Source organism: Notolepis coatsorum (genome assembly GCF_963971535.1).
Source record: "Notolepis coatsorum genome assembly, chromosome: 6".
Classification (NCBI taxonomy): Eukaryota; Metazoa; Chordata; class Actinopteri; order Aulopiformes; family Paralepididae; genus Notolepis; species Notolepis coatsorum.
The window spans coordinates 7,112,946-7,138,020 of NC_140170.1; the positions used below are offsets into that span (position 1 = coordinate 7,112,946).

The 25,075-nt window shown below is 42.7% G+C and overlaps 1 protein-coding gene across 1 annotated transcript in view; it reads right to left on the bottom strand.

Annotated features, from left to right (window-relative positions):
• The window catches only part of camk1ga (calcium/calmodulin-dependent protein kinase IGa), a 68,717-nt gene extending 46,357 nt beyond the window's left edge, over positions 1 to 22,360 (bottom strand). Inside the window, exons 1-2 of the mRNA XM_084317624.1 lie at positions 22,166 to 22,360; positions 6,158 to 6,276 (exon numbers count right to left, since the gene is read on the bottom strand). Of these exons, the coding sequence (XP_084173750.1) occupies positions 6,158 to 6,276; positions 22,166 to 22,228 (182 nt within the window). The 5' untranslated portion in view covers positions 22,229 to 22,360. The remainder of the gene's footprint in view (positions 1 to 6,157; positions 6,277 to 22,165) is intronic.
• Between the last annotated feature and the right edge of the window lie 2,715 nt (positions 22,361 to 25,075).

The following is a 25,075-nucleotide window of genomic DNA, read 5'->3' on the forward strand; positions in this document are numbered from 1 at the left end:
CAAAAGAAAACATTCTTAACAAGTTACAAAATAACAAGATACCACCATCATGTGTGTTGCATGTAGGATTTCTAGTCCAGGCTCATTTGCAACCCAGGCTGTCGCTGGTTAGGCTTTTCTATACTTAAAAGTGGTCATTGCATACCATGACAATACATTTTAATCTAATCTAATCTAACCAGCCAGGAAAAGGGGCCCTTTTTGACTCAAGCCCCTCTTGGACCCTACTGTATCTGTGCATGTAGCTGGTTGATAGAGCCAGCCCTCTGGGAGTCTCTCTGTGAGGCCCTGGTTGATAGAGCCAGCCCCCTGGGAGCCTCTGTGAGGCCCTGGTTGATAGAGCCAGCCCCCTGGGAGTCTCTGTGTGGCCCTGGTTGATAGAGCCAGCCCCCTGGGAGCCTCTGTGAGGCCCTGGTTGATAGAGCCAGCCCCCTGGGAGTCTCTGTGAGGCCCTGGTTGATAGAGCCAGCCCCCTGGGAGTCTCTGTGAGGCCCTGGTTGATAGAGCCAGCCCCCTGGGAGTCTCTGTGAGGCCCTGGTTGATAGAGCCAGCCCCCTGGGAGTCTCTGTGAGGCCCTGGTTGATAGAGCCAGCCCCCTGGGAGCCTCTCTGGGGCCCTGGTTGATAGAGCCAGCCCCCTGGGAGCCTCTCTGGGGCCCTGGTTGATAGAGCCAGCCCCCTGGGAGCCTCTGTGAGGCCCTGGTTGATAGAGCCAGCCCCCTGGGAGTCTCTGTGTGGCCCTGGTTGATAGAGCCAGCCCCCTGGGAGTCTCTGTGAGGCCCTGGTTGATAGAGCCAGCCCTCTGGGAGTCTCTGTGAGGCCCTGGTTGATAGAGCCAGCCCCCTGGGAGTCTCTGTGAGGCCCTGGTTGATAGAGCCAGCCCCCTGGGAGTCTCTGTGAGGCCCTGGTTGATAGAGCCAGCCCCCTGGGAGTCTCTGTGAGGCCCTGGTTGATAGAGCCAGCCCCCTGGGAGTCTCTGTGAGGCCCTGGTTGATAGAGCCAGCCCCCTGGGAGCCTCTGTGAGGCCCTGGTTGATAGAGCCAGCCCCCTGGGAGTCTCTGTGAGGCCCTGGTTTACATTTACATTTTACATTTAGTCATTTAGCTGAACGCTTTTATCCAAAGTGACTTACAAGTTCTGTACGACAAGTCATCAGGAAGGGCACAACTCTATCAGCTGAGCAACAATGTTCATCAAAGTGTTGAGTGCTACAGTGTAGGTTAGTATATTAGGACAAGTGCATGACAGTAAGGTTAGTTAGGGTCAGATTTTAAATGTCTTTATTTTATATATTTTTTTTAAGATAATGGTTGAAGAAGTGCGTCTTTAGTCGACGGCGAAAGATTGGTTGATAGAGCCAGTGAGGCCGTGGGCTAATCTGGATCTTTCTGGGATGTGACCAGGAGGAGGATTAGCCTCCTGAAACTCAAACTGGGCCGCATGGCTCAGAACAAGCAAAGTAGGTCGGCCCGACAATCCACTCAGTCCAGGAACAGGCAGCTCGTTAAGGCAGGTAACCAGGCAACTGCCGTACTTGAGTACATTTCTAACATTATATATATATTCACTTTTAAGAGTCTGTGTTTTTACTTCTACTTAAGTGTTTTTACTTCTACTTGGGTGATTGATTTAAAGCAGGGGTTCTCAAACTTTTTTATACCGTGACCCCATTTAATTTAGGATATTTTTTTGGGGGACCCCACCCACACTTAATGTATCACGTAATTTCAACGTGGAATTAAGGAATATCAAAATAAAAGCACACGTTGTTGAACTTGATCGTGCATATTTATTAGACATTTTTATTACAGCACTATGTTATCAATACACATTTATAAAACTAGGCATATTTAGCCAGAATATGTTGCCAGAACATAACATTTATTATCATTTTTGTTTAATAATCTTTTTTATTAAATGCGCTACACTGCACTGTCACCTACCGCGACCCCAATTTGGGTCGCAACCCGTAGTTTGAGAACCACTGATTTAAAGCATTTGCGCTACATTTACTTGAGAACATTTTATTTCGAGTAGTGAATAGGTAATCATTACATCGCTACATTGTAATCATTTACAATAAGACCCAGTATTGATGATAGTTTTGTCGATGTGATCAAAGTGGACCGTCAATAAACACTGGGTTCATAATAGCACATCAAATGATTCCCAAGGATAACACCTAAAAAGGTATAAGTTATCAATTTCTGTGGGGCTAAAAAAGTAACGTATTGTAACACTTGAGTAATGAAATACTTTCTTATTGAGCTACTTGAGTACTTTTGAGCAATTCCCTCAATGATGAATGAATGAATGAATTACTTTATTTGACAATATAAAAATAACATGTGACAGAAAGCACAGTCAGGAGATACTGCCAAGGATGAACACAAGAAAGCTCAGAGCTTATTTCCATTGTGGTCCTTGTAGGGGGGTGGGGGAATGAGATGCGATCATACAGACATGACATCACAACACATCACATATACCATTTACCTTTAATATACATAACAGACTCATAAACATGTTGCGGCTACGTGGCGTAGTGGGCAAGGCACTCGCCACGAAATGCTGGAGACGCTGGGCTCGTCAGTTCGAGCCCAGTGCTCCACATTTGCTTTCAGTTTAGCTGGTCGTCCGTACTAATACACATTGGCCGTATTAGGGGGTGGGAAACTGATGGGTGGGGATCGGGCGTTGTGGACAGCGACTCCTACAGGTCGGTTGGTGCGCCTGCGCAGTAGAATCAGGAAGTGTCGGGGGCAGCGTGAGCCTCCCACGCGTTACTCCTCGCCACTGAGAGATCGAGCTGCGCAGGTGAAAAGATGCGACTGCTGTTACCTCAAGTACCGGAGGGGACTTGTGCTATGTATAACTTAGTCCACATTGCAGCCGGCTTGTGGGAGGCAAGAAACAGCGTCCGTGACAGGGGAGGGTTGAATTGGATGATACGAAATTGGGATGGGAGAAAAATATAGAAAAAATGGGAGAAAAAGTGGATCAAAAAAAAAACAGACTCATAAACATGCAAGGGTGCCTTTTTGCTGAGTGTATAGGTTAATTATAATCTCTTTTGAGCCATGTCTTCAGGCTGGACTTGAATCTAACAGCATTGACTACGATTTTCAGGTCACTGGGCATGACTGTTCCAAAAGACAGCTGCTGAATACAAAAATGACTCCTTCCCCATACAACTCCTGAATTTGACTGGCACAAAGTCAGTTGAGCTACGCATAGTTGGCTATGCATGGGTGTCCCTGATTCGGTTGAAGTAATTGTTGAAGTACACTGGCACTACCCCGTGCACGATTCTGTGAACTAGGCACATCCCTATCTGGTTGACTCTGTCTTCCACCTGATTACTATTACTTGGACGTGATTCAAATTCACCTGAAACAATACTTACAATACTTGTATTTTAGTACTCCTTCCACCTACTAGTTTCTGTCTAATCGTGTTACATGAAGGAGTGTACAGTTATACAAGCAGACCATCCTGCCTGTCATCCACATGGAGTTGTTGAAAGAAGGACAACAGCAATGCACGTACATTTTCAGTAGGAAATGAGATTGAAATAACCAGCCTGATCGCGCTTAAAATATGTAAATGAAGTACTTTAACCACAGGAAACGGGTACATATGTAACGGGTGGTACCGCGAAGCGCCGTCACGATGGACTTCAGATGTTGTGAAGTTACTGGGGCGAGTAGCGGTGCTATGGGCTAAACTCAAAAAGACAAATAGACACGTTACAAAGCAGTGAGTTCACTTCTTGGTATAGCGGTCTGTGCTGTTGCCCGCGGTGTGGCAGACCACGGGTTCGAAACTCCCTCGGGGCATCAAAGTTTAAGGTGACAATGTCACAACCGTTACACATATTGTACGTTATGTTATAGGCATAATAAATATATTGACATATCTATGTATTTACAAATAAGCACATTATGTTACATATTTAAAAATGTTTTACTTTCAATGTTTTCAGAAAGATCTGCTGGGGAACTAACCCAGGATGCTCACATGGGAGGCAAGTGCCTTTACCTCAAGACTTACCTTAAACTAAGCATAACCTTAACCCTAACCACACTGTTACCTTAAAGTTTAAACGATCCTTAACCTTAACTCTAACCACCATAGCCATAACTATAACCCTAACCCTAACCCTAACCCTAACCCTAACCCTAACCCTAACCCTAGCCCTAGCCCTAATCCTAACCCTAACCTTAACCACACTGTCACCCTAACGTTGTATCTTCTTAACCATAACTGTTATGTGAGAGCTGTGTTTGTTTCAGGGTGGGTGTCTTAGTCTAGTGGTGAGAGCTGTGTTTGTATCAGGGTGGGTGTCTTAGTCTAGTGGTGAGAGCTGTGTTTGTATCAGGGTGGGTGTCTTAGTCTAGTGGTGAGAGCTGTGTTTGTATCAGGGTGGGTGTCTTAGTGGTGAGAGCTGTGTTTGTATCAGGGTGGGTGTCTTAGTCTAGTGGTGGGAGCTATGTTTGTATCAGGGTGGGTGTCTTAGTCTAGTGGTGAGAGCTGTGTTTGTATCAGGGTGGGTGTCTTAGTGGTGAGAGCTGTGTTTGTATCAGGGTGGGTGTCTTAGTCTAGTGGTGGGAGCTATGTTTGTATCAGGGTGGGTGTCTTAGTCTAGTGGTGAGAGCTGTGTTTGTATCAGGGTGGGTGTCTTAGTCTAGTGGTGAGAGCTGTGTTTGTATCAGGGTGGGTGTCTTAGTGGTGAGAGCTGTGTTTGTATCAGGGTGGGTGTCTTAGTCTAGTGGTGAGAGCTGTGTTTGTATCAGGGTGGGTGTCTTAGTGGTGAGAGCTGTGTTTGTATCAGGGTGGGTGTCTTAGTCTAGTGGTGGGAGCTATGTTTGTATCAGGGTGGGTGTCTTAGTCTAGTGGTGAGAGCTGTGTTTGTATCAGGGTGGGTGTCTTAGTCTAGCAGTGAGAGCTGTGTTTGTATCATGGTGGGTGTCTTAGTCTAGTGGTGAGAGCTGTGTTTGTATCAGGGTGGGTGTCTTAGTCTAGTGGTGAGAGCTGTGTTTGTATCAGGGTGGGTGTCTTAGTCTAGTGGTGAGAGCTGTGTTTGTATCAGGGTGGTGGGTGTCTTAGTCTAGTGGTGAGAGCTGTGTTTGTATCAGGGTGGTGGGTGTCTTAGTCTAGTGGTGAGAGCTGTGTTTGTATCAGGGTGGGTGTCTTAGTCTAGTGGTGAGAGCTGTGTTTGTATCAGGGTGGTGGGTGTCTTAGTCTAGTGGTGAGAGCTGTGTTTGTATCACAGATACAAAGAGCACGCACCTGCGACCACAATCATTGTTAGTTTGACTCCCAGTCATACAGTTTGTTTCTGACTTTTGTCGATACGAAATGTAAATATTACTTACACAATGAGTAAATACTAAATATATTACTTTATGGCTATAACATAATGTACATTGTGCACCTTTTTTCCTTTGGTCGATTAGTACTTTATTTACATATTTGAAGTAGGGCTGTACCGAATGTAATTTTTTAACATTCAAAGCTTCTATTGAAGTATTCGAACGAAGCTTCGAATGACTGTCATCATATTTTATGACGTAATCCCAATTTTATTTTTATTTTTTTTTATATACCCTCAAACTAAATCCTCAATTTGAATAAAGTGATTAATCTGATCAAATGTGTATTTTTTTTTATGAAACCAACTTTCTTTAATGAATATAACTCGTCAGTTTCGTCAACAAAAATAATCCAATAAGGGCACGGTTGGTACGAAAGTGATGGTGACGTCTTGATGGAGAGCCGAGCGCCAAGCGGACGCAGACAGGCTACATCATTTATGATAAATGTTTTATTTAAATTGTTACGACGAGTCATATACTATGATAGTATAATACTATAATACTAGTGTAGCCTAATCTTTATCCGCAACTGTGAAGAAAAACCCCCATTGGTTTAAACAGAATGAATAGACACATACAAAAAAAATAAGATTTTTTTTCCATTTTTTTTTCCAAAATTCAAAATGCCAATGTTGATTTAGAATTCGAACGTCAACATTATGAACGAAGCTTCGAAGCTTTGAACTATTCGGTACAGCCCTAATTTGAAGTGAGATCAGGCTGGAACATGAACATGGCACCAGCTGTAACAGTCCTACATGCAAACGGCTCTGTACTTACGATCCCATCTTCCCCTTGAAGTCGAACACCTCCTTGATGTTGTCCGTGTTTTTCTTCCAGCTACAACCGTTGACCTCCTTGCGTCCCATCTTGGCTCCGATGTTAGCCACAATCCTGGCCTGGAGACAAGGACAGCGATATCAAACAAAATCCATCGTTATTATTAGTTTGGTCAAACATCCATCATGACCATGGGGGACGATAGTGGCTCAGGAGGTAGAGCAGTGATGTTATGATGTAAGTATCATGTGTGTCTCTGTGTGTGTGTGTGTGTGTGTGTGTGTGTGTGTGTGTGTGTGTGTGTGTGTGTGTGTGTGTGTGTGTGTGTGTGTGTGTGTGTGTGTGTGTGTGTGTGTGTGTGTGTGTGTGTGTGTGTGTGTGACGTACTATTCCTTTGTCCTGTTTAATTTTAATGTCATGTTATGATGTAAGTATTGTGTATCTGTGTGTGTACTAGTCCTGTGTGTGTACTAGTCCTTTGTCATGTTTACTTGTAATATTATATCTTAACGATGTAAGTATTGTGTCTGTGTGTGTACTAGTCCTTTGTCATGTTTACTTGTAATATTATATCTTAACGATGTAAGTATTGTGTCTGTGTGTGTACTAGTCCTTTGTCATGTTTACTTGTAATATTATATCTTAATGATTTAAGTATTGTGTCTGTGTGTGTACTAGTCCTTTGTCATGTTTACTTGAAATGTCATGTTATGATGTAAGTATTACGTCTGTGTGTGTGTGTGTGTGCGTGTGTGTGTGTGTGTGTGTGTGTGTGTGTGTGTGTGTGTGTGTGTGTGTGTGTGTGCGTGTGTGTGTGTGTGTGTGTGTGTGTGTGTGTGTGCGTGCGTGCGTGTGTGCGTGTGTGTGTGTGCGCGTGCGCGTGCACTAGTCCTTTGTCATGTTTACTTGTAATGTCATGTTTGTCTAATTAAGAAATAAACTAAATTAAACCTGCACGTGTCGTGACGTCCATGTCTAGCCCTAGTTGGACTAAGCCTGTTATGACTTGTGAACTAAAGCCTGTTTGTACCCATGACTTATGAACTAAAGCCTCTTTGTACCTATCACTTACACAAGGCCCAGAGAGCTATATAGGTTTAGAAAGGTAAATAGCATCGCTGGCTCATGGTTACTTTCTTCACCTCCTCCACCCCGCCCCCCCCCCGCCCCCCCGTCTTTCCATTCCATCTATAGTCGGCTGTGGGAACAGATTACTGACTCCTTGACGGGTGACGGCACACGTGTCGCCGACCTGCCCTTGACACTCGAGAAAGACCAGTGATTTATTGTTCATTAATATTACTGGGTTATGACATTTTGTGAGGTAATGGAAATTCATAGTAATTAAGTACTGTAGTAATATAGGCAAGGTAGATTACTACCAAAGTAGCTACCTTAGCAAAGTGCACAATGGTAAAAGACAGTAATCCACTGGTAAAGACAAAACAATCCACAACCGATAAATCCAAAGACTGTTTTACTGTTTGTTCATAGATACAGTAGTCCATCTTCTAGAAACATCCAACGGCTGCTCTAATTAAACCTTCACAAAACCAAAGAAGCCAACAACAGCTACCAAGCAAACAGCCCATAATTAGTCGTCATTCATTAGACCAGACAAATTGTCTATCGTTTCTTGATTACTTCCAATGCCATCAATGAAAAGTTACATTAGGAAAATGTATAATGTTATAAATGTTCTATCTGGTTGCAGACCATCAAGTCGATGGTGTACTCATTCCGTTCAAAATGTTAATTCAGTATACATCTTATTGGTAAATGAAAGTATGCATTGACAGCTAAAACAATTGTAGGCTATACAATCCATCAACCTGTTACCCAAAATAGCCTGCGATACCATTTACATAACAGACATAATTTCAACAACCTATTTTAACAAACCAAGAGCAGCTGAGGAGCTTATTTTGACCGATTCGACACTAATATCTATATAAGTTATAATAAATATAAATATAACAAAGCCACAGAGCTATACATGAATAAAAATAAAAAGGTGTTTACCTTGGAGAGCAGGAGCGGGGTGGTATCTCTTGAGTTATCTCTGCAGATCTACCCAGCCTCGCAGAGTAGACAGCGTGCATGTTCTGCCCAGGGAGCAGGGGGCGTGGCCTGCCCAGGGAGCAGGGGGCGTGGCCTGCTCCTCTGAAGTTTTTAACGGTCCGCTTCCTTATCTACATTTCTCTTTAAACAACCTGGGACTATAGGTGCTATACAAATAAAGTTTATTATTATTATTATTATTATTATTATTATTATTATTATTATTATTATTATTATTATTATTATTATTATTATTATTATTATCACTATGGTCGCCAAAAACACCGTAGGACGTCTTTCCCCGCCATGCTCATTCTGCCAAAGACGCCGTACCACGTCTTTGATATCAATATTTCAAAAATCTGTGATCGAAGTCATATTTCTCCCCCGGAGACTTGAGATCTACTCTATTATTATTATTATTATTATTATTATTATTATTATTATTATTATTATTATTATTATTATTATTATTATCATTATTATTATCATTATTATTATTATTATTATTATTATTATTATTATTATTATTATTATTATTATTATTATTATTATTATTGTATTGCATGAAGTATGCTTGTGTATATGTGAATGAATGAATGAATGAATGAATGAATGAATGAATGAATGAATGAATGAATGAATGAATGAATGAATGAATGAATGAATGAACGAATGAATGAATGAATGAATGAATGAATGAATGAATGAATGAATGAATGAAAACTTTATTTAACAGATTGCAGAATGGGTACAATACAGTACGGCTCAATACACACAATTGTTAAGGCGGTGCAAAGCAGAGAAAGACGTTTGTCTTGTTTACATCAGGGTCCCCCATTTTCAATTCATAGTGACATTTATGACATACACAACATACATGCCATACAGGTATATAGTAATGTGTCTGTTGCATGAAGCATGCTTTATATCAACTTCAACTTCAAACTTCAAATTACTTTATTTTCCTTTCGGAACTTCATCTGTGCAGTGGTTGAAAGACAAACATACAGTCACAATACATAGGCACTCACCACTATATATAAAAAAAATAGTTAAAACTACAATAAAAAGACCACTATATAAAAAAAACACCATCTACATTAAAACTACAGTACTTAAAGCATGATATATTAAAAACCATGTGGAGCAGTTCTGTATGTATATAAATAATAAATAATAGTAGTACAGGTACATAATATGTCCATCAGGTGGAGTCTATTTTAAGTAGTCCAAAGTCCTTGGGGGGGGGGGGCAGTCCGGCCTCCACCAGACCTAGGTGTTCAGCAGTCTGATGGAGGTTGGCACGAAGCCCCTTTTGTTCAGTGATGAGGCTCTGTATCGACGGCCTGAGGGCATTAGTTTGTAATGGGTGTGAAGGGTGTGAGTGTTATCTACAACTATTTGGGAGGCCTTTTTAACTGTCCGTTTCTTGTGGATGCTGCCGAGTGGCTCCTGGTCCTTCCCAATTATCTTGCAGCTGATCTTAACGACCCTGTCGAGAGGTTTCCGGTTGATGGCACGCATCACTCCAAACCATGATGTGATGTTAAAGGACATTATCGATTCCACAAAGGAGTTGTAGAAAGCCTGCAGGATTGATGGTCGCACCTGAAGCTTCCTCATCTTCCTGAGGAAGAACAGTCGCTGTTGGCACTTAGTGTGGATGTTATCTGTGTTGGTCTCGAAGGTGAGCTTATGGTCGATGGTGGTGCCAAGATATTCTCCTCAACACGCTCTATTTTCTGGCCATTTATCTCCAGAGCCGGGGGAGTTGTGGGGTCACGCCTGAAGTCCACCAGCAGTTCCTTTGTTTTGCTGGGGTTTAGGTCCAGGAAATTGTTCTTACACCACTCTGCAAACCTGTTCATTTCTCCAATGATGCGGTCATTGGAGTTGGTGGTGTCAACGATGACTGTGTCATCAGAGTATTTGATGAAGAGCATCTCAGGGTCTGAGCTGCAACAGTCGTCGGTGTACACTGTACAGAGTGAACAGGACTGGTGAGATGACAGTTCCCTGGGGTGCCCCGGTGGATACCGTTCTGTTGGAGCTGTAGTTGCCGTTGAATCTAACAGTCTGTATATGTGCTTGTATTACATGAAGCATGCTTTATATGTGCTTGTGTTACATGAAACATGCTTGTGTATATGTGCTTGTTACATGAAGCATGCTTTATATGTGCTTGTGTTTCATGAAGCATGCTTGTGTCTATGTGTCTGTGTTGCATGAAGCATGCTTGTGTCTATGTGTCTGTGTTGCATGAAGCATGCTTGTGTCTATGTGTCTGTGTTGCATGAAGCATGCTTGTGTCTATGTGTCTGTGTTGCATGAAGCATGCTTGTGTCTATGTGTCTGTGTTGCATGAAGCATATGCTTGTGTATATGTGTTTGTGTTTCATGATGAATCATGCTTGTGTCTATGTGTTTGTGTTTCATGAAGCATGCTTGTGTATATGTGTCTGTGTTATATGAAGCATGCTTGTGTATATGTGTCTGTGTTTCATGAAGCATGCTTGTGTATATGTGTCTGTGTTTCATGAAGCATGCTTGTGTCTATGTGTTTGTTACACACACGCTTCACAAACTGTTTTTTCCCCACAGCAGTCCGAACACTGAACACCCTGGCCCGCCCCCCTTTGCACAGACGGGCAAGCATCTGTCACTGACTGACGCTGTTACCGTGACTGTCCGATATGTATTTATGTATATATGTATTTATTGTCGGTTTGGGAGGTGGGAGGGGGGCGTTTTTGACGTTTTTGATGTTTGATGTCTGTTTAATGTTTGATGTAACCAGTGCTTAACAATCTGTACCGAAAACAATTACCACCAACCATTGTTGTGTGGCATTAAAGTATCTTGTATCTTGTATCTTGTTACATGAAGCATGCTTGTGTATATGTGCTTGTTTCATGAAGCATGCTTGTGTGTATGTGTTTGTGTTACATGAAGCATGCTTGTGTCTATGTGTCTGTGTTGCATGAAGCTAGGGCTGTCCCCGACTAAGGATTTGGATGGTCGACTAGGATTGGCCGAAATTTGCCGTTAGTCGACTATTGGTCGACCTAAAAAAAAAAGAATAATAATAATAATAATATTTAAAAAAAAAAATCTTTTTTATCATTCCATTTGGGCTGTGGGGGGTGCTTAATGTCTGAAGGAGTCGACTGAAGGCTTCTTGTCCTCTGCAAAAGCATGCAATTGGTCCACTGATGGATACATCTTGATATTTGTCTAGTCTAGTGTGTTCATTAGATGGTGAAATTCTCTTTCAGTGCCTCTGTGCCTGTTTTCGTAGGCAGTTAGCCTCTGGTATGCGTGCCATTAGCGTCAGCCACGCTTCTAGGCCTCTTTTCTTTTGGAAAGAATGATAAAAAAAAAAATGATATATATTTTTTTTATTATATTCGACTAAGAGGTTGGCCAGTCGACTACGGCCCCTTTCGACAGATTAGTCGACTAATCGATTAATAGGGGTCAGCCCTACATGAAGCATGCTTTGGTTGCTTTGGCCAATATTGATCTGTCAGCCCAGCCTTGTTAGGTTGTCACACAGTCTGTTCCTCTGAGGTGCAGACAGCAGGTTGCATAATGCATAGCGCTGTCGTCTGTCTGACATCACAATACGGTGCATAATCTGCCATCTGACCTGACAATATGCTGCATAATGCTTAGCGCTGTGGTCTGAGCGGACGATATGCTGCATAATGCTTAGCGCTGGACAGGACGCAGGCAAGTGAAGCCAGCTGAGCTGTGTGCAGCTTAGTGGAGAAGGCTGCATGGCTGCGGGTGACCTAGCAAGCGCAACCAGTGCTATTTACTCAACCTGCCCAGTCAGCACCTGCTGTTAGATCCCACAGCCTGAGCTGCTGTTATATCGGGACAAAATTATCGCTAAATATTTTTTAAATAATTGTATTATTATTATTTAATAAACAACGCATTTATGTTTATTTCGCAGCAATTATTTGCCGTTGCCTCCATCTTTAGTGTTACAGATTTCCCCCATTCAAAACGACCACAGTGATCGTTGTCATGTTACAGCCGGTGGTCTCTGGATGTGATGGAGGAGTGCACTGCATGCATATTGAATGCACAATGCGGGGTTGCAATTCAACTGAATTTACATGAAATGGCGATGTTTTAACTAAAACATGCCACAAGACCTAGTATAGTATAAACTGCAGATTTCTTTGCATGTATATATATATATATTTTTTTTTAATACTTTATACTATAAAGTATTAAAAAAAAAATATATATATATATATATCTTTTTTACACATGCAAAAAAATCTGCAGTTATCGATAATTATCGATAAATCAATAAGTGGTCTCAGCCTTCGATGCCATCAGCTCTTCTCTAACTAACTAACATGGTCCTCTGTTGCATCGTTTGCAGAAATTGCGGAGTGGATTTCTCCATCTACAAATGGACTGTGTTTATATAGCAGCTGTTATACAAAGCTCTTTACAACTCACGCCTCACATCCATCCATTCACTCACACACTCACACGCCGATGGCGGAGGCGACCGTGCGAGGTGCCAACCTGCTGATCGGGAACAGGTAGGGGTTAAGTGACTTGCTCAAGGACACTTCGACACGCTGTCCAAGAGGAGCTGGAATTGAACCGGGAACCCTCTGATTACCAGACGACCGCTCTACCTCCTGAGCCACTGGAGGCGTGAATACTTTCCCTAAGGGGGTTGTCGGTTTGCGCGATCTGATTGGCCACTGACGTTTCTGGTCATGTGACATGTGCGCCCAATCGTGTGACGGCAAGTTATTTCGCCGGTTAAGCTTAGGCGACTCTTTCGAAGTTGGTTAAGGTTAGAGTTTGTCTTAGAGCAGGGCGATAGAATACCAGCCCTGGTTAAACTCTAACCTTAACCAACTTCAAAAGAGTCGCCTAAGCTTAACCAGTGATAAACTAGGCGTTAGGTAGTTTGCAGGCTGTTAGACCCGGAAATTGGCGCAGAACTTGCCGTCACACGATTGGAGAGAGAGAGAGAGAGAGAGAGAGAGAGAGAGAGAGAGAGAGAGAGAGAGAGAGAGAGAGAGAGAGAGAGAGGGAGGGTGAGAGATATGAGGAAGGGGCAAGAGAGAAAGAGAGCTGGGAGAGTGTGTCAGAGAGAGAGAGAGAGAGAGAGAGAGAGAGAGAGAGAGAGAGAGAGAGGGGGGGGGGGGGTGAGAGAGATGAGGAAGGGGCACGAGAGAAAGAGCTGGGAGAGTGTGTGTGTGAGAGAGAGAGAAAGGGGGCCTTTGTGTGGGTGAATGTAACATTGTAACAAGTTCCTAACATTTTCTTTCCCCTATTATTTCATGCACACTTTATTCATTGTTTTAAATTATTATTTTCTTTTAAGTTATTTTGTGCATCACTCTGTTTTGAATTTGCAATGCGTGGAGGGCTCTGAACGGCATGACCAGTGTGTGGAAATCCAACCTCCCCCGTCAAATCAAGCTCAACAGTTGAGTCTGTCCTTTTGTATGGCAGTGAATGCTGGACCTTGAAGCCCACCCTGTAGAAGTCCTTGGATGGGTGCTACACCAGAATGATGCGTGTGGTGCTCAACATCAACAGGGATGAGCATGTCACTAATGCAAACTTGTATGGGGGGGGTGCTAAAGGTGAGCGATAAAGTGGCAGTCAGGAGAATGAGGCTGGCAGGTCACTGCCAGAGACACCATGAGATGCCAACCAGCAAACTTGTGCTGTGGGAACCAACACACGGGCATCGATCACGAGGACGTCCCACATTAACCTACGTGGACGTACTCAGGAGCGATGCGGGAACAGAAAGCACCGGCGAGCAGCCAGATGCATGGAGGATCGGGATGACTGGAAGCACCGATGGAGGGCCCGTCCGAGGACGACCTAGATAGAATGCATGAGGGTCATCCTTTTGTTTTAAATGGCTGCATGAAGCAAGCATTTGTTGACTCTGATGTTGATAAGAGTATTAAAACTTGAAAAAGATCCGTTTAAGGTAGATTTAGAACAGATAAAAAATATGCGATTAATCGCGAGTTAACTATGGACAATCATGCGATAAATCAGATAAAATATTTTAATCGATTGACATCCTGACCTTAATATTATAGTATTTAAATACAGAATGATATGTATATATATATTAGGGCTGTCAGTTTATCGCGTTAATTAGATTAATTAATTACACAGCAAATTATCGCATACAAATTAACTCAAAATTAATTACACAAAAAAAATATATATATATTTTTTTTTAAATAATATTTTTTTTGTATCATTCATTCCACAAGAATGTACAATACACATTTACATACTTTTTTTTTTTAATATGGTCTATTTGCATGTTCTTGGTATCTGATTCTATGGACATCTATGAATATCAGGGAATGTTTGTTTGTTTTGTTTGTTTGTTTATTTACACATATAAAAACAGTTACATATATAATACAATATAGTCCACAAGGGATGTGTAGGAGAATTGCCTAAAACCCCTCAAGGGGCTTGCATGTGGCATTCACCAGGAAGCAAAATTACATTATATCAAGATAAATATAAAATATAAAATAAAATCCCCCCCCCCCCCCCCCCATAAACAAACAAACACACACAAGCAGGCCTACATAGACACCGAAGTAGGCACCCCATGCCATACGATTTCTGGTATAGAGAAAACAATCAATGACAGGAAGAATATATAATAAAACGAAAATACAATAACAAAATACATCAAGCCATCAGACCACAGTTTGTAAAGGAAGTCCATATGGGAAATATTGGTGATCTAGGAGATGAGATTTCAGTGCTCTTTTGAATTTCAGAAAAGAAAATTCCAAAATATGTGGAGGCAAAGAGTTCCACAACTTTGACCCTCGGTAGAGCAAACAAAACTGAGATTGGGAAGTGCGGGAAAAGGGTGGTCTAAGCAAACAGGAACTACGTGTGGGGTAATTATGAATTTGGTGATTGTGGGCAAACATGTCATGAAAAAAAGGGGGAAGGGCTCTGTTTAAAGAACTATGCACAAATAAACCAGTCTGAAGATGATTCACTTGATAAACACTGAGTATACCTAACTTATGGAATAGAGGCTGAGAAGAATGACTTCGTTGAACACAGCTGATTATTTTTAGAGCTCGTTTCTGCAGACGGTATATGGGCTCAAGTTTGGTCTGATGCGTACTACCCCAAACTAAATTACAGTAATTGATATATGGGTAAACCATAGAGTAATATAACATTGTGGCAACCTCGGTGCTCAGCAAGTGACGTGTTTTTCCAAGAATACCAATACTCTTGGCCATTTTTGTAGTTATGGCTGTGATATGAGGTTTCCATGATAGGGATTCATCAAGCAGAACACCAAGGAATCGTGTAAAACACACCCTAGCTATGGGGATGTCATTGATCACAACTTTAGATGAAGAGTTAAAAATCACAGATTTTAGACCAAAAAAAATGAAATTCGTTTTTTTAATGTTTAGTGATAATTTGTTGCATTTAAACCAAATTGATAGTTTGTTAGAATGGATTGCACGGTGCAAGTTGCACCCTTACTTACAATTCATTATGAATTGAAAATGGGGGACCCTGATGTAAACAAGACGAAAGTGGTCTCTCTGGTCTGCATCCCCTTAACAATTGTGTGTATTGAGCCGTACTGTATTGTACCCATTCTGCAATCTGTTAATAACATTTCCATTCAATCAATCAATCTGCGCGGTGATTGATTGAATGAAGATTTTATTTTGAGTCAATTGTAATGAACCAAATGAGAATATCAATCAATTTTTTTTTATCTTTGACTGTGAATAACAATGCTCAAATTGACCAGACCTTAGAAAAATCCAAGCAAATTAATAGATGGAAGATGATTAAACAGAAGGTTTTGTAGATACAGTACTGAATTCTGCCATCCGGACACATGCAATTTGAAATATGATTATAGAATATAGAATATCAGGCATAAAATGGTTATGCGATTAAAATGCGATTAATTAGATTACTTAATTACAAAGCCTGTAATTAATTAGATAAATTGTTTTAATCGCCTGACATCACTAATATACTGTATATGTCTCATTGAAGAAATAGATGTTGCTTGTTTACTGTATGAATGATATTATATACAGTATAGCCTATAAGTAGCCTATATTGCTGACTCACCATCACGCAACCAGGGGAACATAGACATGACAATATGCTGCATAATGCATATAGCTGTGGTCTGACCTGACAATATGCTGCATAATGCATATAGCTGTGGTCTGACCTGACAATATGCTGCATAATGCTTAGCGCTGTGGTCTGACCTGACAATATGCTGCATAATGCTTAGTGCTGGACACAACGCAGGAAAGTGAAGCCAGGTGAGCTGCAGCTTAGTGGAGAAGGCTGGCTGCAGGCGACCTAACAACCAGTGCTATATATATGACACTTTAAAGGAAGGAGGTATTCTATAGTATAGTTTAGATACATTAACACTTTCAGCGCCAGCGGGCGCTGTGTACCGTGTGGTAAGAAGGCCACCGCTTTAAAGAATAGGAATACAGGTGTTTGCAGGGCTCAAACTATATTATATATCATAGCTATGGATATAATACTATTGCCCATCTGACATCGAGTATCTATCGTTCAATTTGTGAAAAAGAAAAAAAACGTCATCCATACATTCCCGTTTTTTTGGTGGTGAATATGAGTATAGTTTTAGAGTAATCCTGTCTAATCCCAGAAAACTACATAGTTTGCTCATGCTTTTTCAGGAGCAAGGGAAGATAGGTATATGGCTCACGTTTTAACCTGAGCTCTGGCTTCTCTCCAGAAGCCTGGCGTTGCCTCCCTGACAGAACGTGTTTCTGCACGAGCGGAGCTGTCGTCAGTGAGAGCAGAGGGTAATGTCAGCACCACTAAGCCCATCAGTGTTTTATCCCCAGGCCATCAATCACACCAGCGGATCATGTCAAAAACACGCTCAGAAGAGGATGGCTATTATTAACAGCATCACGGGTTAAGATAAGATAAGATATTCCTTTATTGATCCCCTTGGGGGAAACTCAGTTATCATAGCAGCATGGGGGAGGGGGGAGGGGAGTGACATTTACATTTACATTCACATTACATTTAGTCATTTAGCTGATGCTTTTATCCAAAGCGACTTACAAGTTTTGTACAACAAGTCAGCAGGAAGGGCACAAATATCAGCTGAGTAACAATGTTCATCAAAGTGTTTAGTGCTACATTGTAGGTTAGTATATTAGGACAAGTGCATGACAGTAAGGTTAGTTAGCGAAAGATTGGACGTGTTTCGGCTGTCCTAAGTGGGGTGGGTAGTTCATTCCACCATTGTGGCGCAAGGACTGAGAACAGGCGGCTTCTCTTTGATGACCCTCCCGGAGCTTGGATAGGAGTAGGTCTGAGGCGGCCAGAAGATGCAGAGCGTAGGGGTCTTGAGGGTGTGTAGTTAGAGACCATTGACCGGAGGTAGGCGGGAGCCGTTCCCTTTGCCGCACGGTATGCTAGGTCGAGGGCCTTGAAGCGGATACGTGCAGCAATGGGGAGCCAGTGCAGGTCCCTGAGAAGTGGGGTGACATGGGCCGACTTCGGTAGGTTTGAGACCAGTTGCGTTCTGAATGAGTTGAAGAGGCTTAGTGGCAGTGGCCGGGAGGCCAGCAAGCAGTGCGTTGCAGTAGTCGAGGCGGGAGGTAGGTGGTAGGTCGTTTTATTTAGACAATAAACATACAGTATACAGGTCACATGACTATTTGCTTTGTCAGGGATAGAAACGAAAAGTCCAGGATTTATTTCCATTGTTGTCCCTGGAATCTGACAAGAACAAATTGCAGGTTAAAAAAACCCTCAGCTCGGAACTAGCTAACATCTGCATATGGCTCGCTGATAACAAACTATCATTACACATGGGCAAAACAGAGTCCATTCTCTTCGGTTCAAATAACAAACTCAGCAAGACCGACGGCTTCTCAGTTACAGTGGGTGACAATATTGTCACAAGGAAAGATGAAATTACCTACCTGGGTTCCATCCTAGAGGCAAATCTTTCCTGTGACAAAATGGCATCCAATGTAATAAAAACCAACAAACTAGATTCTTGTACCGGATCTCCTCTCTGGTAAACAAGAACACCGTGAAGACTCTGGCAGGAGCACTCATTCAAGGGTACTACGACTATGCTTGCACCTCATAGTACCAAAGCACCTCAAAGGCACTAAAAACAAGATTACAAACATCACAAAACAAACTGGTCAGACTACTGCTTGACCTTACCCCTAGAACCCACCTCACCCCTGCCCACTTTGACAACCTAGGATGGCTTGGAGTAGACAACAGAGTACAGCAACTTGCAATGGGCCTGGTCTACAAGATACACTATACGACTAAGGTACCCATGTCAAAATACTTCCCAAAGGTCAGTGAATACCACGACCACAACACCAGAGGAAGCTCAACAAATCATGTTAAACCCAGATTCGGCTCAAACAAGGGACTAAACACGTTTCGCAATTATGCCACATCAATGTGGAACGCCCTACCCAAAGCTGTAAAGGAATGTGAATCCCTACCCACATTCAAAACCGCTCTTAAAGAGCACCTACGGGAGGCTGCAATTTGAAACTGGCCACCGTAAATGTCCAAACCCCCCACCCCCTCCTAATAGACAGTCTCCTCCCCACCGCATGTATATATTCTCTCCCTGCCGTATGTATATTTCTCTCCCACCCACCCACCCCCTCCAAATGTACAGTCTCCTCCCCACCGTATGTATATACTCTGTCAGGATCTATGGGTAACAGTACTGTATATTTGAATACCGTTTATGTCACAAATGTATCAGTACTAAATACCTGTATGTCCCTATGCCATAAATGTCATGTATGTTGTGTATGTCATAAATGTCAATATAATTTGAAAATGGGGGACCCTGATGTAAACAAAACAAACGTCTTTCTCTGGTCTGCATCCCCTTAACAATTGTGTGTATTGAGCCGTACTGTATTGTACCCATTCTGCAATCTGTTAAATAAAGTTTTCATTCGTTCGTTCGTTCATTCATTCATTCATTCATCCATTCATTCATTCATGCATTCATTCATTCATCATTCATTCATTCATTCATTCATTCATTCATTCATTCATTCATTCATCAAGGATGCTTGTTTCATACACATACCACTCATTACAGTAATATTTCACAATTATGCAGATAGACAAAAAAGGTATGTATCTTCTTGTCTAACTCCAGGGAAGATGTTAAATAAGCTAATTTCCCAAAATGTTGGAGTTTTCCTTTAACAATTGTGTGTATTGAGCCGTACTGTATTGTACCCATTCTGCAATCTGTTAATAAAGTTTTCAATCAATCAATCAATTCAATCAATCAATCAATCAGGTAAGGGATAACACCGGTGGTCAACGTCACGGTGGCGTAGTTTCAAGTTGTTTTATTTGTCGCATATAAAGTACATTACAGTGAAATGCTTGGTTCTGTAGGAGCCTCCTGAGATTGTGCTTCATACAGTAAACAGTAAAAAAAATGCAAAAATGAGGTAGAGGTGTAGTGCAAATCTTTTCGTAAAAATAGGTCAAATATGGTGTAGTGTTAAGGTGCTTTTTAACACTACAGATATATTTACAGATGTAGATATAGTACAACTGCCCCGGCCAGTCCTTTGTGCCAGCGGCCATCATTGATTGATTGATTGAAAACTTTATTAACAGATTGCATAATGGGTACGGTACGGCTCAATACAAACAAGAGAAACAATTGTTAAAGGGATGCAGACCAGAGAAAGACTTTCGTCTTGTTTACATCAAGGTCCCCCTTTTTCAATTCATCAAGACATTTATGACATACAGTACTGTTTAAGAGAGAGATCATAAAAAATATATATACATTCGAAGGGAAGACTCTGTACATTGGAGGGGGTTTGGACATTGGGCAACAGTGGGCATGGACTGCTGCCAGCAGCTGGAGAACTAGGAATGTCTGACTCTTAACCACCAAAACCTGCACGGACTACAATGAATGAATGACTTTATTATTTGACAATATATAAATAATGTGTAAATAAATGTGGCAGAAACACAGTCTGGAATACTGCCAAGGATAGACACAAAAAAGCTCAGAGCTTATGTCCATTGTGGTCCTTGTAGGGGGGGGGGGGGGGGGGGGCAACGAAGTGTTCAGACATGCATCATACAGACATCGTAAAGACGCATGCCATCACATAGACATCACATAGACACATAAAAACATGTAAAACTGCCTTGTTGTTGTACAGAACCTTCCTGATGACTTGTTGTACAGAACTTTTGCATATCGCCCCAACAGGTCCACGGAGGACGCCATAGCCCATGTGCTGCACACAGCAGCATCACACCTGGACAAGAGGCAGGGGAACTATGTGAGAATGCTGTTTATCGACTACAGCTCAGCATTCAATACCATAGTCCCCATCCAAACTCATAGCCAAGCTCAGGGACCTGGGCTTGAACTATAACCTCTGCCAGTGGGTCTTGGACTTCCTGACGGGCAGACCCCAGGTGGTGAGAGCAGGCAACTGCACCTCCTCATCCATCACGCTCAACATAGGGGCCCCCCAGGGCTGTGTTCTGAGTCCCCTCCTCTACTCCCTGTACACACATGACTGTGTGGCACAGCGGAACAACAACACAATCATCAAATTTGCTGATGATACAGTAGTGGTGGGCCTGATCTCTGCCAACGACGAGAGGGCCTACCTGGAAGAGGTAGAGAATCTGTCGCAGTGGTGTCAGGAGAACTGCCTCTCCCTGAACGTCAGCAAAACAAAAGAGATGATTGTGGACTTCACGAGGTCGGGGGTCAGGGACTACAGCCCCCTCAGCATCGACGGGGCACCGGTTGAGAGAGTGAACAGTTTTAAGTACCTCGGAGCAGGGAGCGAAATTAACTTTTTGACTCACCGGCCAGTGGCGGGTAGATGGGAAGAATCTACCCGCCAAGCAGATTTCTTACCTGCCAACTTTTTTTTGATAAAATATATATATTATATAATCATACTTGTAGTTGTATTATCTGCGAGACATCGCCACCTCGCTGTCTGCAAACAGCTCCACTGTCTGTGTGTATACTCGAGTGGCCTCCAGCTCCAGCACGGATTCTCCGGCGCTGCAGCTGGACAATAAACTCTTACATTCAGCATGAAAGGATTCTCCTGCGCTGCACCTGGACCCTAGTCAGCAGCCCTCATGCGATGTAACTGGACACTTGCTGGAGCAGTTGTTGATGTCGGGAGCTATCAGTAGCTAGCCAGCTGGATAACGTTACACAATGCCTCATGTATTAAACACTTTTATCTACGTACTTGACTTCTATTTTATACTTACTTGTTTTTATCTAGCACAATCTCTGGAGCAAAACAGAAAGAAGCATTTTATATAAAAGTATTCTGTATGACAACTAATAAAGAAACTTGAAACTTGAACTTGAACTTGTAGGTCGCTTTGGATAAAAGCGTTCAGCTAAATGACTAAATGTAAAAGTCTGTTTACTGCAGAGCAGAGGGGCTGGACCCATGTTACTGACTCTGTTGGAATGTAGAGAATAGCACGTACAGCATCTTTATTAGATGAATAATTTACCTGCAGCAGTACATTATATATTATTATATTAATGTAGAGAATACCACGTACAGCACCTTTATTAGATGAATAATTTACCTGCAGCAGCACATTATATATTATTATATTAATGTAGAGAATACCACGTACAGCATCTTTATTAGATGAATAATTTACCTGCAGCAGCACATTATATATTATTATATTAATGTAGAGAATACCACGTACAGCATCTTTATTAGATGAATAATTTACCTGCAGCAGTACATTATATATTATTATATTAATGTAGAGAATACCACGTACAGCACCTTTATTAGATGAATAATTTACCTGCAGCAGCACATTACAGGACGCCAGGGTGGACGCGCTCTGCAGCACGTCTTGGGAGCTCATGTTGAAGTCCTGCAGACAGAGCAGGTCAACTTGTCCAACAACAATGTGTTTAGCAGCTGTCCACCTCCTTCCGATACAGAGACACGAATAATGTCATCTCAAAGTACAGGGTTAGGGTGAGGGTCAGTTCCATCTGAAAGCGTTAGGGTTAGGGTTGCAGCTCTCGGCTCACTTCACTACACGTCGCCACTTCCGGACACACGGAGCGTGAGAAGACACGTGGTTGATACGTGATGACGTCAGTGGACCGGTTATGTTTGGCCGCTAGAGGGCGGAATCGTCCCTGTAAATTGGGCTACTATCTCTATGTGGTTGTTGTACATAATTATTTATATAGAATAGACCATTGATTTATAATAAACCCGTGATTTGAATATGTTGTAGCAATGGTTGGAAGAGAATGCACAAAGATAAATAAGAACATATAAAGAAAAATAATATATTATAATAAAATAGAAATGAAATGTAAAATCACATCTAAGTACAGGATTCCTATTGATTACAGATAAGATGATCCTTTATTAATCCCCTTGGGGAAATTCAGGTGTCAAAGCAGCATGGGGGGTATGAGGGCTGACGTTCCAGTCTACTGGTTAAAGTAGCTTACTCGTGAGTAGTACGTTCGTTGATAAAGAAAAAGCTATTTTCCCTAAATATTCACGTCACTACTACAAGGTAAGAAAACTGTATTTTCCCAGTCTCCAAATTCACCGCCGACTCGACACATGAAAATTCCTCGAAATCCGAAAATCTATGTTGTTTGTTCAGTACTGCTCAGCACTGTTTCAAGCTGCACCTGACTGGCAGAGAGAATTGCTGAATATATATAGATACACAAACGTTCTAGAATGTTCGGTCATGACATCATACAGTGACATCACAAATGTTCTAGAACGTTTGCTATGACATCCTACTGTGACATCACAAATGTTCTAGAATGTTCTATTATGACAAATAAGACGGTTCAATGACTGTATCTAAATCCAATCAACATTCCTAATGCCGTTTCAATGTAAGGTTATAAAAATAAACATATAAACATTCATATAATACAATAATCTAAATATATAGCTTTGGCTCCTCTACAGGGGGAATACAGAGCTTCACAGTCCTATACAGTCAGTACCTATATACACAATATAAAATATAAATACAAATACAATATAAAAAGCACAAAATACAAGATAGCTCTGAACAGAATCTGCACCTGGCTCGCTGATAACAAACTATCTGTGAGGTTTTGTCCGCTGCTCACCTACTCTCTCTGTTCCTTTAAGCCTACTGTTAAGGAATTCCCTTCTCACTCACCTCACTAGCCCCCACCCTCGCGTTCGTTACTCTCGTTTGCTCTCAGCAGCCACACCCTTGTACTACCTGTCATTATGTGTTTGATTGGTCTGGTGCCGAACTCTCACTTCTAGTTCGATTATCAATTACCTCCCGCACCTGATGTGTATTCTAATTAGCACCCCTTTGGGCTTTAAGTACCTGGCTCTTCCCCTCTGTTCCTCGTCGGGTCGTGCCGTAACATGCCGTTTCATTCGGTATCATATTCTCTATCACCAGGACTCCTTCGGGAGGTCCTCTGTCTGTTTATGCTGTTTTCATCTCCGGCGTGACATGCGCTCCAGCCTTCGCCTCCTGTCGCCGTTGCCTGAGGTAGACACTGGACTGCGCTCTCTAGACTTCCACGGGAGGCTTCCCAGTGTTCCACTTCAGACCCCCCCGCAGCAGACGTCCTGACGCTCATCCAGACCTCCGCGCAGCTTCCAACCAGGCGCGCATCCAGACCTCCACGCAGCAGATGCGCTCGTCACTCCAGGCGCGCATCCAGACCTCGACGCAGCTGATGCGCTCTTCACTCCAGGCGCGCATCCAGACCTCCACGGAGCAGACGCGCACCATCCAGACCTCCGAGCCTGGCACGCTCTTCCGCGCAGACGCACTCCAGATGCGTCCTCTGTACTGGCGCGCACTCCAAGCAGTCGCGCACCACTCTGACCTCCGCTTGGACAACCGGTTCCCCGGTGGCGACGCTCTCGCCCCGTTCTGTTCCAACGCTCTTTACGCACAACGCCTGGGTGAGTTTTTTATGACTGTCTTTGATCCAATTCCGTTTTTCGTGTGTTTATAAAACACTGAAGATTTCCAGCTTTTTATTAGACAGTCACTCACCCAGCGTTTTAGCCTTTTTTGGATTGTTTTCATTGGGATAATATTTTGGCCTTTACATCGCCTCACTGTGTGTTTTCACACCGAAGATATTTATCACGTGGTTTTGTGTTTGGGACGTTGACTCACTGTGTGTTTACACACCGAAGATATTCATCACGTGGATTTGTGTTTGGGACGTTTACTCGCAGTGTGTATATACACCGAAGATTCTCTCACTTGGATAACTCTGTTTTTGGTTACAAGTCACCTCTCCTGTCACCTGCTCTGTTCCAACTGCACTGAGTTAACCCACTCCCTCTCTCCCTCTCGGTTCCGTTTACCCACCTCGGAGATCTGCCGAGAGAAGTCTGCAGAGCGGCTCTGATGTTCCCACCTGCTTCCCCAGTCTACCATCCCGGGAGAAGCTGCAGAGCAGCAACTTCATTAATGCTTTTTCCTAGGCCTTACCCTGTTTTCTCTGTCCCAGTATGCAGCTCCAGCCCTCGCCCTGTTCCAAGGCCTTACCCTGTTTTTCCCTAGTCCTCCTAGTCCTCCCTATCTAGTCCTCCCAGTCCTCCCACTCCCCAGCCTGCCTCCGCGGGTCTCTGTTCCCTGTTTTCCCCACTCTAGTCCTCCCAGTCCTCCCTGTCCCCAGCCCGCCTCCGCGGGCCTCTGTCCCTGTCTCCCCTCTCT